Source organism: Salvelinus namaycush, chromosome 3 (genome assembly GCF_016432855.1).
Source record: "Salvelinus namaycush isolate Seneca chromosome 3, SaNama_1.0, whole genome shotgun sequence".
In the NCBI taxonomy this organism is placed as follows: domain Eukaryota; kingdom Metazoa; phylum Chordata; class Actinopteri; order Salmoniformes; family Salmonidae; genus Salvelinus; species Salvelinus namaycush.
The window spans coordinates 36,497,506-36,514,405 of NC_052309.1; the positions used below are offsets into that span (position 1 = coordinate 36,497,506).

A 16,900-nucleotide genomic window follows, 5' to 3' on the forward strand; every position below is an offset into this window, starting at 1 on the left:
TGCCAAAACTATAGTTTGTTAACAAGAAATTTGTGGAGTGGTTGAAAAACGAGTTTTAAATGACTCCAACCTAAGTGTATGTAAACTTCCGACTTCAACTGTATACATGTAAACATAATTTATGTATGAACTAAAATGTTGCAGTGATGACAGCCATAGATTGACTCACTATGTCGTTACAGGTGTGATGATGGGCTCTTGTGTTTCCTGAAGCCTTTTACTCATAACAGCCCCCCAGCGTCTGCTGCTGGCCCTCTTCTTTCTTCGTCGCAGGAAGGCTTTGCTTGGTCCCTAAAGGCACAGTGAAGAGAGTCGGATTCAGTTACATTTCAAAATATGTATGGGTTAGTGCACAAGTTACTTATTTATACTGAACATAAATATAAATGCAACATGTAAGTGTTTCATGAGCTGAAAAAACTTGATCATTATGTAACAGTTTTGTTTCCGTCCCTCTCATTGCCCCTACCTGGGCTTGAACCAGGAACCCTCTGCACACAGCGACAACAGTCACCCTCGAAGCATCTTTACTCATCGCTCCATAAAAGCCGTGGCCCTTGCAGAACAAGGGAAACAACTACTTCAAGGTCTCAGAGCGAGTGACATCACCGACTTGCGCTATATCACGCTATTAGTGAGCACCCCGCTAACTAGCTAACCATTTCACACCGGTTACACTTACACATGTGCACTTTGTGCTGGGGACAATAAAAAGTCACTCAAAATGTACAGTTTTGTCACAACGCAATGTGACAGATGTCTGAAGTTTTGAAGGAGCGTGCAAATGGCATGCTGACTGCAGGAATGTCCACCAGAGCTGTTGCCAGATAATTTTATGTTAATTTCTCTACCATAAGCCACCAACATCGTTTTAGAGAATTTGGCAGTACGCCCAACCGGCCTCACAACTGCAGACCACGTGTAACCACGCCAGCCCAGGACCTCCAGATCCGACTTCTTCAGGACCAACGGTATCATCTGAGACCAGCCACCCAGACAGCTGATGAAACTGAGGAGTATTTATGTCTGTAATAAAGCTCTTTTGTGGGGGGAAAAACTAATTCTGATTGGCTGGGCCTGGCTCCCAAGTGGGTGGGCTGCCATGGTATTTGGGCAAGATCTAATTTTACAAACTAACGTTAGCCAGCCATGTTTTCTTTAGGCAGCCTATAACCTAGGTCCAATAATTGAGTATCTTAATTGTAACCATAACTCGCTAACCTATTAACTACAAACTGACTTGCCTCGTTAAATAAAAGGGTTAAACATTATATATTTTTTTAACAGGCTAGCCGATTAAACTCAACTCCACGATTTGCGATGCAGTTGATTGGCGACTAGTGTGGACAGACTATAGCTCCGACGTCACATACAAGTCCGTTTTTATTAAAAACTACATGGTTCAGCACCCAAAGAATAGCCCGCAATTACACACAACATTGTTGATTTTATGTGAAGTCGCGCTCCAGTGCGCCCACACTCGTCACAGCTCAACTCCATCGTAAATCGTGAAGTTTAGTCGGTTACAAGCAGGCTGGACTAACTGCTTTTTTTATATACCTACATCTACAAAACTGTTTTAAAGAATCAATATAAGCTGTCAACACATTCTGCTTCATCAGCCAAACGAATGCATAACTATACAAATTAGTTTTGCTGCCAGCAGCGCTTTTGCAACACATAATGCTAGCTAGCTAACGTTATTCGTGGCGGTAGTTTAATCCAGATGTCTCATATTTTTTGCCTATTCACGCAAGTTAACGTTAGTGACATGTATAACTGACGTTACATACCCATGATCCAGCTATAAAACCGTATTCAAACTAGAGAATACAACATATATGTGTACAATCTTTGCTGTTTAAAAACAAGCAAAGGCTTTCAAAATGTAGTAATAAATTCGCTTCAACAAATCAGGAAACGTATTACAAACAGCTGGATGAAGACGTACGTGGATAGGCTACTGAATACGGGTGCGTTCGTAAATTCACTCTGACAATCTGCTCCGATTTCTGAGCACTGTCGTCTGAGTGTGCCAGAGCGCAGAATAGAATAACTGATGAATTTACGAACGCTCAACACCCATTGAATACGGCCGGTTTCAGTAAACGTCGGCAAAAAGGGTTATTAAAATGTTGCCAACAGCATGGTTACAGCCACCAACGCTCTGGATAACATGAAAACACCCTAACCAGCTCTGCTAGGGAGAGTAAAATGGTCATAGTGCGATTTTTCTAAAATAGTAAAGATAGGCAGAGGGAATTTACGAACGCACCCGAACACATCCCAAGAACGTAGATAGAATGTCCAATCACAGATTAGTACTGTACAGCCAACCGCAATGCCGGTTATTGTATTACCGAGCAACAAAACCTAAACAAACCTTTCCTTCATATTGCGTGTGTTTTGCTCAAATATGTTTCAGAAATGTTGTAACTAACCGCCTTTGGTTAGTGACCTTGAGTGGAAAAAGTCATTAAGATTTTGACCTAAGCCAGGTAAGATTTTGACCTAACCCTAACTACCTGCAGGTTTTTACTAGCAACATTAGTGAATTAGTTAGCCAATCATGTGTTGTTAGCAGAAACCATACGATATCTTATTAAATTACTAGATGGGCTATGTCATAAACCCTCAAAGTTCCAGAATGGGGTACAAATGGGAGTCATATTGCGATGGTCAGGGAAAATCCCAAAGTAGTCTAATTGGAATGATTGGCAGTAGAGACATAATCCTGATTATACTTATACAGGAAAATACAAGTAAGACATGTGATACATCATAAATTGTCAACCTAAAATATTGTCATATAACTATAAATACAGTTTATAGGTGTTTTATACCAATTTGATTTAGAAATAGCATCTAAAATATATGTATACATACCATAAAAGTCTACATTTGTGTTTTCTTGGAGTTCATTGTCATGGGTTGCGTGTTTAGTCACAATATTGTTTCGAACGTTCGTTTCGAAAAATATGTATTGGAAAGCTGTGAGTGCTTTTATATGATACAATATCAGTACTTGTTGCATATACAACTTGTCTCTAAGTCCTATCGTCAACTGATTTCAGCCAGTGAATGGCTGTGTGGCTGCATTGTTTGATTGGAATGTTGGCATATTGGCAGTTAATTTGAAAAAAATATTGAATCATTAATACCTCTAAAACTGTCTGGCTAGCTAGCTAACAAACATACAGTGCAGATCAATCATTCAAATTCATTATTTTACACAATATCTTATCACAGCACTAGTTGACCAACTCCCTGACCAAAATGGATGACCTTCATCTTGTAATAAAATGGTTCATGGCCATTCTAGTTTTCTAATTCCTAATTCATATATGGCAGAGACAAACATTAGGCTCAGTATTTTTTGTGCTAACTAGAGTTCTCTACGATTTCTGATGTTAGTTTGCAAACTCGACTAACTAGCTGCAGAAATATGTTGATGTACAGCGAAAACAAATATTTGTATTCTTCACAAGTTAGTATTTGAAGCACGAGGTGAACGAGCTAACTAGCTAGTAAATTTGTAGTCCAATGCAGGGTTTTCAAAACACTGACTTTTTATTTTCAGGTTGTCAGGTGTCCTACAATGGCTGGAACAACCTTTTGTGAGGCGTCTGAGCTTTACAACATTCTCAACCAGTACACTCGCCTGTCCAGACTGGCAGAGTTCAACTTCCTCTGTTTGATTGGTAAGAGCCAGGTAGCGGCAGACAGTCATATCAGTTCAACACGATTAAAACAAATCCATTGTGTTGATAAATGTTACTTATTTCTAAGATTCAGTCCAATATAATACACTCAAAGTTGCCTATTATGAAAAGTGGACAAATGGTTATGCTGTTTCCTCAGATGCCCGTGCTAAAGGACAGTACAATGCCAGCCATATCATTACTGCCAGAAATGCAAAATGGGTATGCATGTCAAATCAGTTATTAACACATTACAACACTAGCTCATTCCACCTTAGGATGACAATACTGTGCTTCAATTATTTTGCCATTTTGAAATACACGTTGCAATGTTCGGCAGTGTAATAAGTAAGATGTCATTGTTTTACTCTACAGGACTCTAAAGGCAAACTCATTATGCCTGTAGGAGTGGAAGTGGAGAGTATGAGGTATATTGTGGTTTATGACAGCAGCACCAGTTCTTTACAAGGTTCAGGTGAGCTGAACATCACCAGCCTGGTCACTGACAATTTTTTATTTAACCTTTATTTAACTAGGCAAGTCAGTTAAAAACAAATTCTTATTTACAATGACGGCCTACCCTGGCCAAACCCTAACCCGGACGACGCTGGGCCAATTGTGCGCTGCCCTATGGAACTCCCAATCAAGGCCAGTTGTGATACAGCCTTGAATCAAACCAGGGTCTGTGGTGACATCTCTAGCACTGAGATGCAGTGCCTTAGACCGCTGCGCCACTCGGGAGCCTGAGATGGGTAAGAATGGTTTGTAGTTATTCTGTGTGTGTGTGTTTGTAGGTGAGGCTATTGAGTGCGCTGAGGCCCTGACAAAATCAAGCCGCTATCCTGTCCAGATTCTGAAAGGAGGCTATCAGAGGTTCTCAGCCTTTTATCCTTTCTTCAGGACACAGAAAATCCTTTACACCATAAAGGTAACGCCTCCATTGCGTCAAAACCTTTGCTAAATATTGTGAGAGCCTGTTGAGAAAAAGAAAAACATACTCAGGTGATAAGAGTCTTTCAATGTGCTGATTTATGTAGATTGTGCTCCTGTCTGTTTCATTATTGTGACTTTGTAGGAATTGGAGAGCTTGAGACCTTATCCAGTGGAGCTCTTACCAGGTCAACTCTACTTGGGCAATTACAAGCAGGCCATCAATCCCCATGTCCTAAAAGATCTGAAACTGAGCGCCCTTGTCAATGTCTCTGAAGACAGTTGTCACATGTGCGTGAGGACTCATATTTACATGTCAAAGTAGCAAGTACTATGGATGAATGTTCATAAAAAATTATTATGTTTGAATACAACTTTTTTCTTTTTGAAATTAGGTTTGAAAAAGGAAACCACACCATCCTTCACATCAATGTGTCAGATTCAGTGGAGGCTGATCTGTACTCCAGTTTTGAGAGGATTTGTGTTTTTATTGGTGAGCTGAATGTATTTTGTTCCACTTTTTTAGATGTTACTTGTTATTACTTGTTGTTACTATTTGTTTATTAATATTATGTTTATTATCGTCTCAACACTGGATCTGCAGTTTTGATCTTTTCAAGTCATGGAATAAGCCGCTGTAGTGCTGCGGCCATGGCTTTTCTTTTGCACCACTTGAAATATACACTGGGGGCAAGTCATGTTTATGTACTTTAGGGTCTTCTTTGGAATGTGTAATAGAAATAGAAGAAGTTCAGGCTGTTCCAGTTCCTGGTTTTGGAATCTGAAAAAATGTTTGGCTTAGTAATGAAAATACTGCGTGTTTACTGTATAATATTTTGTTGCTGAATTTGGTGAGCTGCTAATTTTTCTGTTATTCCTCCCACTCCATTATGATATCGATGGCACTTTTTTCACTGAAGGAGGTCTGGGAGCATGTCCTGCAATGTAAAACCAACATGAGGCCAAACCGAGGCTTTGTACAACAGCTGTCCGACTGGGAGCTGCACACACTGGGTAGAAGAATGACTGATATTGCAGAGCCCCGCTATTGAGATGATGGATAATTGTTCATTTCAATGAGTCTAGAAGAGCCCTGTAAATCACTGGGACTATAATTACCCAATGCAAATAAAAAAAGACATGGATATTTTTGTCATGAAGTTTTCTACCTTCTTTATATGGGCCTTCTTGGGTGGTTGATAACATTTGTATGCACTGAGCACCAACTTCTTCTGACAAATATTTGAAGTATGCTCATACACACACACACACACACTTATGTGGTACTAAGAACCAGCGTGCAAGCATCGCTTGTCAGGCCATTGCTGGTGAGGCTTACTGATCACAATTTCATTGTAAGATATTCACTTTCAGTATGTATTGTAATACCATGCTTTCTGAAGACTCAGGGATCATCTAAAAACACATACACATTGATACGTTTGCCCTGCTGATATTCTGGATTGATAGGTCCTGAGAATTCTATAGGAATGATGAATGACACAGGGACAACGTTTCTTCTTGCAAGTGTCAATTTTTCAGGATTATGCAATCAATGTAATGAAAAGAACGGGACAGTGGCACACCATGATCTTGCTCTAATAATACATACACTCTATATATACAAAAGTATGTGGACACCCCTTCAAATTAGTGGATTCGGCTATTTCAGCCACACCTGTTGCTGACAGGTGTATAAAATTGAGCACACAGCCATGCAATCTCCATAAACAAACATTGGCAGGAGAATGGCCTTACTGAAGAGCTCAGTGACTTTCAAAGTGGCACAGTCATAGGATGCCACCTTTCCAACAAATCAGCGGTCCCGTTCTGTGAGCTTGTGTGGCCTACCACTTTGCGGCTGAGCCGATGTTGCTCCTATAAGTTTTCACTTCACCATAACAGCACTTACAGTTGACTGGGGCAGCTCTAGCAGGGCAGAAAAAAAGTATATGTTGATTATTTTCCAATAGAAAAAGAAGACAGAGATACAACATTGACATTCATTGTAGTGTTGAATGGGATGGCAAATTTATAGGACAAAACAAGACTTAACTCACATGTACAAAAATAAAACATTAAAATACTATTAGGTGGTACATATGATAAGAAGACAGCATATAGTCATTACATGCAGTGTAGTTAAACTCAATATAAATATTGAGTGGAGTACAGCACAGAGTAGCAGCAGATCATCAACCCAGTTATGAAGGGGGAATAGACCATTTATCTGGTATCGGCTGCCATATTTTGTCCAATGTCATACTTGAGTAAAAGTGAAGACACCTTAATTGAAAATGTGAAAAGTGAAAGTCACCCAGTAAAATCCTACTTGAGTAAAAGTCTAAAAGTATTTGGTTTTAAATAGTGATGCACCGATATGACATTTTTGGCCGATATCCGATATTTTCATTGACAAAAAAAAAACGATACCGATAACCGATATTTAAAATTTTAGCGGCCTTTTAAGCATTCTAGTATAGTTAAATAGTTAACACACACACATGGATGCAGTGGTCTAAGGCACTGCATCTCAGTGCAAGAGGCGTCACTACAGTCCTGAAGTTCAATTTCAATAGGCGAACAACAAGTGGCAACCTAGCTAATGCTTACTAACAAGGATTCTGAAATCATTGCTAAGAATAATGAAAATGACTGCAGTTTCTACTGGTCATTGTTTTCAAGCTGGTTGTATTGGTGCTAGCTAGGTACCAAGCTAAAGCTAGCTACCCCAGAAGTTGCGGAATAACAAATTATGCTTTATTACCAACGCGGTATTGTAAACACATCGTTCGTGGCCGGTGTTTGCTTGTTTGCAGACTGTTTTGTACAGCATTGACAGTGCTACTGTATATTTTTTGACACGCAAAGACCCAAACGGCATTCCATAGTATGTATGCCGTGAAGCTAATAGCAGTGACGCTATTACTGTGTAACTCCAGTAGGGCAACATCTGAAAAAAGCAATTTGATTCTGGAGGGTCTCTGTTTGGCATACCCCCACCAGAGGGAAAAAAATTCAAATCCAGCAAATGACTGCAATAGATAGATGGAAGTAGAAATTGGGTCAGTGTAACTGACAGAGCGAATCATAGAGGCAAATGTTTGGGAATGAAATCTAACATAACATTTTCCCTCAACCAAAACAGCCCTGTTAGAAACATAGCCTTGCTGTAGAAACTTACCGGCTCAGGCTGTTCCTCCAGATTTGGAATATCCTGCCAAATGCCAGCAGCAACACTCTGACACCCAGTAAAGGAACCCATTTCTTCACATTCTTTACAGGGGGGTCTTCTAGTTGCGCTGGACTGGTTTGGGTGATTGGGTCACAATTTTCAAGTTTTAAGAAAATACACACAGAATGATAAGGGTTATGAGTTGATAGGATTGTCCACCCTCTTGTGCATGATCCTTCAGCCAGCCATAGATTCATGTTAACAAAATCCCCTATGATTTTTTCCCCAGCAGTGGTGGGGTAGTGGGGGTGCATTGCTACTAGTGTTAGCACAATGACATGCTAGCTGTTCCCACAGACTTCCAGTCATTGAGTTAATAACTATCTATTTAAAAGCATGTGTTTGCAGGAATACATTATATATACAGTACCAGTCAAATGTTTGGACACACCTACTCATTGAAGGGGTTTTCTTTATTTTTACTATTTTCTACAATAAGTGAAGACATCAAAACTATGAAATAACACATATGGTATCATGTAGTAACCCCCCCAAAAAGTGTTAAACAAATTCTTCGAAGTAGTCACCCTTTGCCTTGATGACAGCTTTGCACATTCTTAGCATTCTCTCAACCAGCGTCATAAGGCAGTTACCTGGAATGCATTTCAATTAACATGTGTGCCTTGTTAAAAGTTAAACATGAGCAATGGACATTAGATAGGTGGAAATCTGTCTTTGTCTGTTGAGTCCAAATTTGAGATTTTTGGTTCCAACCGCTGTGTCTTTGTGAGACGCAGAGTAGGTGAACGGATGATCTCTGCATGTGTGGTTCCCACCGTGAAGCATAGAGGAGGTGTGATGATGCTCTGCTGGTGACACTGTCTGCGAGTTATTTAGAATTCAAGGCACGCAACCAGCATAGCTACCACAGAATTCTGCAGCAATACGCCATCCCATCTGGTTTGCGCTTAGTGTCATTATCATTTGTTTTTCAACAGGACAATGACCCAACACACTTCCAGGCTGTGTAAGGGCTATTTGACCAAGAAGGAGAGTGATGGAATGCTGCATCAGATGACCTCGCCTCCACAATCACCAGACCTCAACCCAATTGAGATTGTTTGGGATGAGTTGGACCGCAGAGTGAAGGAAAAGCAGTCAACAAGTGCTCAGTATATGCGGGAACTCCTTCAAGACTGTTGGAAAAGCATTCCAGGTGAAGCTGGTTGAGAGAACGCCAAGAGTGTACAAAGCTGTCATCAAGGCAAAGAGTGGCTACTTAGACAAATCAAAATATATTTGGGATTCTTCAAACACTTTTTTGGTTACGACATGATTCCATATGTGTTATTTCATAGTTTTGATATCTTCACTATTATTGTGCAATGTAGAAAATAGTAAAAATAAAGAAAAACCCTGGAATGAGTAGGTACAGTTGAAGTCGGAAGTTTACATACACCTTAGCCATATACATTTAAACTCAGTTTTTCACAATTCCTGACATTTAATCCCAGTAAAAATCCCCTGTCTTAGGTCAGTTAGGATCACCACTTTATTTTAAGAATGTGAAATGTCAGAATAATAGTAGAGAGAATGATTTATTTCAGCTTTTATTTCTTTCATCACATTCCCAGTGGGTCACAAGTTTACATACACTCAATTAGTATTTGGTAGCATTGGGTCAAACATTTCAGGTAGCCTTCCACAAGCTTCCCACAATAAGTTGGGTGAATTTTGGCCCATTCCTCCTGACAGAGCTGGTGTAACCGAGTCAGGTTTGTAGGCCTCCTTGCTCGCACACTCTTTTTCAGGTCTGCCCACAAATGTTCTATAGGATTGAGGTCAGGGCTTTGTGATGGCTACTCCAATACCTTGACTTTGTTGTTCTTAAGCCATTTTGCCACAACTTTGGAAGTATGCTTGAGGTCATTGTCCATTTGGAAGACCCATTTGCGACCAAGCTTTAACTTCCTGACTGATGTCTTGATGTTGCTTCAATATATCCACATAATTTTCCTCCCTCATGATGCCATCTATTTTGTGAAGTGCACCAGTCCCTCCTGCAGCAAAGCACCCCACAACATGATGCTGCCACCCCCGTGATTCACGGTTGGGATGGTGTTCTTCGGCTTGCAAGCGCCCCCCTTTTTCCTCCGATAGTCATTATGCCCAAACAGTTCTATTTTTGTTTCATCAGACTTGACATTTCTCAAAAAAGTACGATCTTTGTACCCATGTGCAGTTGCTAACCGTAGTCTGGCTTTTTTATGGCGGTTTTGGAGCAGTGGCTTCTTCCTTGCTGAGCGGCCTTTCAGGTTATGTCGATATAGGACTCGTTTTACTGCACCAAAGTACGTTCATCTCTAGGAGACAGAACGTGTCTCCTTCCTGAGCGGTATGATGGCTGCGTGGTCCCATGGTGTTTATACTTGCGTACTGTTGTTTGTACAGATGAACGTTGTACCTTCAGGCGTTTGGAAATTGCTCCCAAGGATGAACCAGACTTGTGGAGGTCTACAATCTTTTTTCCTGAGGTCTTGGCTGATTTCTTTTGATTTTCCCATGATGTCAAGCAAAGAGGCACCGAGTTTGAAGGTAGGCCTTGAAATACATCCACAGGTACACCTCAAATTGACTCAAATGATGTCAATTAGCCTATCAGAAGCTTCTAAAGCCATTACATAATTTTCTGGAATTTTCCAAGCTGTTTAAAGGCAGTCAACTTAGTGTATGTAAACTTCTGACCCACTGGAATTGTGATACAGTGAATTATAAGTGAAATAATCTGTCTGTAAACAATTGTTGGAATAATTACTTGTGTCATGCACAAAGTAGATGTCCTAACCAACTTGCCAAAACTATAGTTTGTTAACAAGAAATTTGTGGAGTGGTTGAAAAACGAGTTTTAAATGACTCCAACCTAAGTGTATGTAAACTTCCGACTTCAACTGTATACATGTAAACATAATTTATGTATGAACTAAAATGTTGCAGTGATGACAGCCATAGATTGACTCACTATGTCGTTACAGGTGTGATGATGGGCTCTTGTGTTTCCTGAAGCCTTTTACTCATAACAGCCCCCCAGCGTCTGCTGCTGGCCCTCTTCTTTCTTCGTCGCAGGAAGGCTTTGCTTGGTCCCTAAAGGCACAGTGAAGAGAGTCGGATTCAGTTACATTTCAAAATATGTATGGGTTAGTGCACAAGTTACTTATTTATACTGAACATAAATATAAATGCAACATGTAAGTGTTTCATGAGCTGAAAAAACTTGATCATTATGTAACAGTTTTGTTTCCGTCCCTCTCATTGCCCCTACCTGGGCTTGAACCAGGAACCCTCTGCACACAGCGACAACAGTCACCCTCGAAGCATCTTTACTCATCGCTCCATAAAAGCCGTGGCCCTTGCAGAACAAGGGAAACAACTACTTCAAGGTCTCAGAGCGAGTGACATCACCGACTTGCGCTATATCACGCTATTAGTGAGCACCCCGCTAACTAGCTAACCATTTCACACCGGTTACACTTACACATGTGCACTTTGTGCTGGGGACAATAAAAAGTCACTCAAAATGTACAGTTTTGTCACAACGCAATGTGACAGATGTCTGAAGTTTTGAAGGAGCGTGCAAATGGCATGCTGACTGCAGGAATGTCCACCAGAGCTGTTGCCAGATAATTTTATGTTAATTTCTCTACCATAAGCCACCAACATCGTTTTAGAGAATTTGGCAGTACGCCCAACCGGCCTCACAACTGCAGACCACGTGTAACCACGCCAGCCCAGGACCTCCAGATCCGACTTCTTCAGGACCAACGGTATCATCTGAGACCAGCCACCCAGACAGCTGATGAAACTGAGGAGTATTTATGTCTGTAATAAAGCTCTTTTGTGGGGGGAAAAACTAATTCTGATTGGCTGGGCCTGGCTCCCAAGTGGGTGGGCCTATGCCCTCCCAGGCCTACCCATGGCTGTGCCCCTGTCCAGTCATGTGAAATCCATAGATTAGGGCCTAATTAATTAACTTAAATTGACAGATTTCCTTATATGAACTGTAACTCGGTAAAATCGTTAATTGTTGCATTTATATTTTTGTTCAGTATATTTTACACACCAAACTTAAATTCACACACACTTGTAATGTTGTGGGTGCAACACACACACTTGTAATGTTTTGGCTGCCATGGTATTTGGGCAAGATCTAATTTTACAAACTAACGTTAGCCAGCCATGTTTTCTTTAGGCAGCCTATAACCTAGGTCCAATAATTGAGTATCTTAATTGTAACCATAACTCGCTAACCTATTAACTACAAACTGACTTGCCTCGTTAAATAAAAGGGTTAAACATTATATATTTTTTTAACAGGCTAGCCGATTAAACTCAACTCCACGATTTGCGATGCAGTTGATTGGCGACTAGTGTGGACAGACTATAGCTCCGACGTCACATACAAGTCCGTTTTTATTAAAAACTACATGGTTCAGCACCCAAAGAATAGCCCGCAATTACACACAACATTGTTGATTTTATGTGAAGTCGCGCTCCAGTGCGCCCACACTCGTCACAGCTCAACTCCATCGTAAATCGTGAAGTTTAGTCGGTTACAAGCAGGCTGGACTAACTGCTTTTTTTATATACCTACATCTACAAAACTGTTTTAAAGAATCAATATAAGCTGTCAACACATTCTGCTTCATCAGCCAAACGAATGCATAACTATACAAATTAGTTTTGCTGCCAGCAGCGCTTTTGCAACACATAATGCTAGCTAGCTAACGTTATTCGTGGCGGTAGTTTAATCCAGATGTCTCATATTTTTTGCCTATTCACGCAAGTTAACGTTAGTGACATGTATAACTGACGTTACATACCCATGATCCAGCTATAAAACCGTATTCAAACTAGAGAATACAACATATATGTGTACAATCTTTGCTGTTTAAAAACAAGCAAAGGCTTTCAAAATGTAGTAATAAATTCGCTTCAACAAATCAGGAAACGTATTACAAACAGCTGGATGAAGACGTACGTGGATAGGCTACTGAATACGGGTGCGTTCGTAAATTCACTCTGACAATCTGCTCCGATTTCTGAGCACTGTCGTCTGAGTGTGCCAGAGCGCAGAATAGAATAACTGATGAATTTACGAACGCTCAACACCCATTGAATACGGCCGGTTTCAGTAAACGTCGGCAAAAAGGGTTATTAAAATGTTGCCAACAGCATGGTTACAGCCACCAACGCTCTGGATAACATGAAAACACCCTAACCAGCTCTGCTAGGGAGAGTAAAATGGTCATAGTGCGATTTTTCTAAAATAGTAAAGATAGGCAGAGGGAATTTACGAACGCACCCGAACACATCCCAAGAACGTAGATAGAATGTCCAATCACAGATTAGTACTGTACAGCCAACCGCAATGCCGGTTATTGTATTACCGAGCAACAAAACCTAAACAAACCTTTCCTTCATATTGCGTGTGTTTTGCTCAAATATGTTTCAGAAATGTTGTAACTAACCGCCTTTGGTTAGTGACCTTGAGTGGAAAAAGTCATTAAGATTTTGACCTAAGCCAGGTAAGATTTTGACCTAACCCTAACTACCTGCAGGTTTTTACTAGCAACATTAGTGAATTAGTTAGCCAATCATGTGTTGTTAGCAGAAACCATACGATATCTTATTAAATTACTAGATGGGCTATGTCATAAACCCTCAAAGTTCCAGAATGGGGTACAAATGGGAGTCATATTGCGATGGTCAGGGAAAATCCCAAAGTAGTCTAATTGGAATGATTGGCAGTAGAGACATAATCCTGATTATACTTATACAGGAAAATACAAGTAAGACATGTGATACATCATAAATTGTCAACCTAAAATATTGTCATATAACTATAAATACAGTTTATAGGTGTTTTATACCAATTTGATTTAGAAATAGCATCTAAAATATATGTATACATACCATAAAAGTCTACATTTGTGTTTTCTTGGAGTTCATTGTCATGGGTTGCGTGTTTAGTCACAATATTGTTTCGAACGTTCGTTTCGAAAAATATGTATTGGAAAGCTGTGAGTGCTTTTATATGATACAATATCAGTACTTGTTGCATATACAACTTGTCTCTAAGTCCTATCGTCAACTGATTTCAGCCAGTGAATGGCTGTGTGGCTGCATTGTTTGATTGGAATGTTGGCATATTGGCAGTTAATTTGAAAAAAATATTGAATCATTAATACCTCTAAAACTGTCTGGCTAGCTAGCTAACAAACATACAGTGCAGATCAATCATTCAAATTCATTATTTTACACAATATCTTATCACAGCACTAGTTGACCAACTCCCTGACCAAAATGGATGACCTTCATCTTGTAATAAAATGGTTCATGGCCATTCTAGTTTTCTAATTCCTAATTCATATATGGCAGAGACAAACATTAGGCTCAGTATTTTTTGTGCTAACTAGAGTTCTCTACGATTTCTGATGTTAGTTTGCAAACTCGACTAACTAGCTGCAGAAATATGTTGATGTACAGCGAAAACAAATATTTGTATTCTTCACAAGTTAGTATTTGAAGCACGAGGTGAACGAGCTAACTAGCTAGTAAATTTGTAGTCCAATGCAGGGTTTTCAAAACACTGACTTTTTATTTTCAGGTTGTCAGGTGTCCTACAATGGCTGGAACAACCTTTTGTGAGGCGTCTGAGCTTTACAACATTCTCAACCAGTACACTCGCCTGTCCAGACTGGCAGAGTTCAACTTCCTCTGTTTGATTGGTAAGAGCCAGGTAGCGGCAGACAGTCATATCAGTTCAACACGATTAAAACAAATCCATTGTGTTGATAAATGTTACTTATTTCTAAGATTCAGTCCAATATAATACACTCAAAGTTGCCTATTATGAAAAGTGGACAAATGGTTATGCTGTTTCCTCAGATGCCCGTGCTAAAGGACAGTACAATGCCAGCCATATCATTACTGCCAGAAATGCAAAATGGGTATGCATGTCAAATCAGTTATTAACACATTACAACACTAGCTCATTCCACCTTAGGATGACAATACTGTGCTTCAATTATTTTGCCATTTTGAAATACACGTTGCAATGTTCGGCAGTGTAATAAGTAAGATGTCATTGTTTTACTCTACAGGACTCTAAAGGCAAACTCATTATGCCTGTAGGAGTGGAAGTGGAGAGTATGAGGTATATTGTGGTTTATGACAGCAGCACCAGTTCTTTACAAGGTTCAGGTGAGCTGAACATCACCAGCCTGGTCACTGACAATTTTTTATTTAACCTTTATTTAACTAGGCAAGTCAGTTAAAAACAAATTCTTATTTACAATGACGGCCTACCCTGGCCAAACCCTAACCCGGACGACGCTGGGCCAATTGTGCGCTGCCCTATGGAACTCCCAATCAAGGCCAGTTGTGATACAGCCTTGAATCAAACCAGGGTCTGTGGTGACATCTCTAGCACTGAGATGCAGTGCCTTAGACCGCTGCGCCACTCGGGAGCCTGAGATGGGTAAGAATGGTTTGTAGTTATTCTGTGTGTGTGTGTTTGTAGGTGAGGCTATTGAGTGCGCTGAGGCCCTGACAAAATCAAGCCGCTATCCTGTCCAGATTCTGAAAGGAGGCTATCAGAGGTTCTCAGCCTTTTATCCTTTCTTCAGGACACAGAAAATCCTTTACACCATAAAGGTAACGCCTCCATTGCGTCAAAACCTTTGCTAAATATTGTGAGAGCCTGTTGAGAAAAAGAAAAACATACTCAGGTGATAAGAGTCTTTCAATGTGCTGATTTATGTAGATTGTGCTCCTGTCTGTTTCATTATTGTGACTTTGTAGGAATTGGAGAGCTTGAGACCTTATCCAGTGGAGCTCTTACCAGGTCAACTCTACTTGGGCAATTACAAGCAGGCCATCAATCCCCATGTCCTAAAAGATCTGAAACTGAGCGCCCTTGTCAATGTCTCTGAAGACAGTTGTCACATGTGCGTGAGGACTCATATTTACATGTCAAAGTAGCAAGTACTATGGATGAATGTTCATAAAAAATTATTATGTTTGAATACAACTTTTTTCTTTTTGAAATTAGGTTTGAAAAAGGAAACCACACCATCCTTCACATCAATGTGTCAGATTCAGTGGAGGCTGATCTGTACTCCAGTTTTGAGAGGATTTGTGTTTTTATTGGTGAGCTGAATGTATTTTGTTCCACTTTTTTAGATGTTACTTGTTATTACTTGTTGTTACTATTTGTTTATTAATATTATGTTTATTATCGTGTTGCAAATGGTTCCCTTTTAGCCTCTCGTCTCAACACTGGATCTGCAGTTTTGATCTTTTCAAGTCATGGAATAAGCCGCTGTAGTGCTGCGGCCATGGCTTTTCTTTTGCACCACTTGAAATATACACTGGGGGCAAGTCATGTTTATGTACTTTAGGGTCTTCTTTGGAATGTGTAATAGAAATAGAAGAAGTTCAGGCTGTTCCAGTTCCTGGTTTTGGAATCTGAAAAAATGTTTGGCTTAGTAATGAAAATACTGCGTGTTTACTGTATAATATTTTGTTGCTGAATTTGGTGAGCTGCTAATTTTTCTGTTATTCCTCCCACTCCATTATGATATCGATGGCACTTTTTTCACTGAAGGAGGTCTGGGAGCATGTCCTGCAATGTAAAACCAACATGAGGCCAAACCGAGGCTTTGTACAACAGCTGTCCGACTGGGAGCTGCACACACTGGGTAGAAGAATGACTGATATTGCAGAGCCCCGCTATTGAGATGATGGATAATTGTTCATTTCAATGAGTCTAGAAGAGCCCTGTAAATCACTGGGACTATAATTACCCAATGCAAATAAAAAAAGACATGGATATTTTTGTCATGAAGTTTTCTACCTTCTTTATATGGGCCTTCTTGGGTGGTTGATAACATTTGTATGCACTGAGCACCAACTTCTTCTGACAAATATTTGAAGTATGCTCATACACACACACACACACACTTATGTGGTACTAAGAACCAGCGTGCAAGCATCGCTTGTCAGGCCATTGCTGGTGAGGCTTACTGATCACAAT

At 40.1% G+C, this 16,900-nt stretch overlaps 2 protein-coding genes and 1 long non-coding RNA gene across 5 annotated transcripts; 2 read left to right on the forward strand and 1 right to left on the reverse strand.

The window, feature by feature from the left end:
- Positions 1 to 89: 89 nt before the first annotated feature.
- On the forward strand, positions 90 to 5,776 carry LOC120031073 (serine/threonine/tyrosine-interacting-like protein 1). Of its 3 annotated transcripts, XM_038976652.1 has the most exons (9): positions 873 to 2,498; positions 3,581 to 3,701; positions 3,862 to 3,923; positions 4,077 to 4,176; positions 4,496 to 4,629; positions 4,777 to 4,922; positions 5,027 to 5,127; positions 5,212 to 5,321; positions 5,552 to 5,776. In XM_038976652.1, exons 2-9 carry the CDS (start codon positions 3,599 to 3,601, stop codon positions 5,681 to 5,683), a joined length of 888 nt encoding a protein of 295 aa, XP_038832580.1. In that variant the 5' UTR covers positions 873 to 2,498; positions 3,581 to 3,598; the 3' UTR covers positions 5,684 to 5,776. The 3 variants fall into 3 exon arrangements, with proteins under 3 accessions (XP_038832560.1, XP_038832580.1, XP_038832569.1); XM_038976641.1 differs by lacking the exon at positions 5,212 to 5,321 and having other exon boundaries at positions 5,027 to 5,124; XM_038976632.1 differs by lacking the exons at positions 873 to 2,498; positions 5,552 to 5,776 and adding an exon at positions 90 to 344 and having other exon boundaries at positions 5,027 to 5,339.
- Positions 5,777 to 6,427: 651 nt separating this feature from the next.
- Positions 6,428 to 12,835, reverse strand: LOC120031102. Its single transcript, XR_005473705.1, has 4 exons — positions 12,684 to 12,835; positions 10,826 to 10,947; positions 7,816 to 7,938; positions 6,428 to 6,560 (listed from the first exon to the last, which is right to left on the reverse strand). It is a non-coding gene; the product is annotated as an uncharacterized LOC120031102 (long non-coding RNA).
- On the forward strand, positions 12,000 to 16,696 carry LOC120031093 (serine/threonine/tyrosine-interacting-like protein 1). Its single transcript, XM_038976672.1, has 9 exons — positions 12,000 to 13,388; positions 14,471 to 14,591; positions 14,752 to 14,813; positions 14,967 to 15,066; positions 15,386 to 15,519; positions 15,667 to 15,812; positions 15,917 to 16,014; positions 16,129 to 16,241; positions 16,472 to 16,696. Exons 2-9 carry the CDS (start codon positions 14,489 to 14,491, stop codon positions 16,601 to 16,603), a joined length of 888 nt encoding a protein of 295 aa, XP_038832600.1. The 5' UTR covers positions 12,000 to 13,388; positions 14,471 to 14,488; the 3' UTR covers positions 16,604 to 16,696.
- The last annotated feature ends 204 nt before the right edge of the window (positions 16,697 to 16,900 follow it).

Excerpts from the sequence above, each read along its gene's own strand:
- LOC120031073 (XM_038976652.1), top strand. The coding sequence starts at position 3,599 with ATGGCTGGAACAACCTTTTGTGAGGCGTCTGAGCTTTACAACATTCTC. Across the intron at positions 3,702-3,861 it reads CAACTTCCTCTGTTTGATTG|ATGCCCGTGCTAAAGGACAG; the intron begins GTAAGAGCCAGG and ends CTGTTTCCTCAG. Across the intron at positions 4,923-5,026 it reads TCTGAAGACAGTTGTCACAT|GTTTGAAAAAGGAAACCACA; the intron begins GTGCGTGAGGAC and ends TTTTGAAATTAG.
- LOC120031093 (XM_038976672.1), top strand. The coding sequence starts at position 14,489 with ATGGCTGGAACAACCTTTTGTGAGGCGTCTGAGCTTTACAACATTCTC. Across the intron at positions 15,813-15,916 it reads TCTGAAGACAGTTGTCACAT|GTTTGAAAAAGGAAACCACA; the intron begins GTGCGTGAGGAC and ends TTTTGAAATTAG. Across the intron at positions 16,242-16,471 it reads ACTTGAAATATACACTGGGG|GAGGTCTGGGAGCATGTCCT; the intron begins GCAAGTCATGTT and ends TTTTCACTGAAG.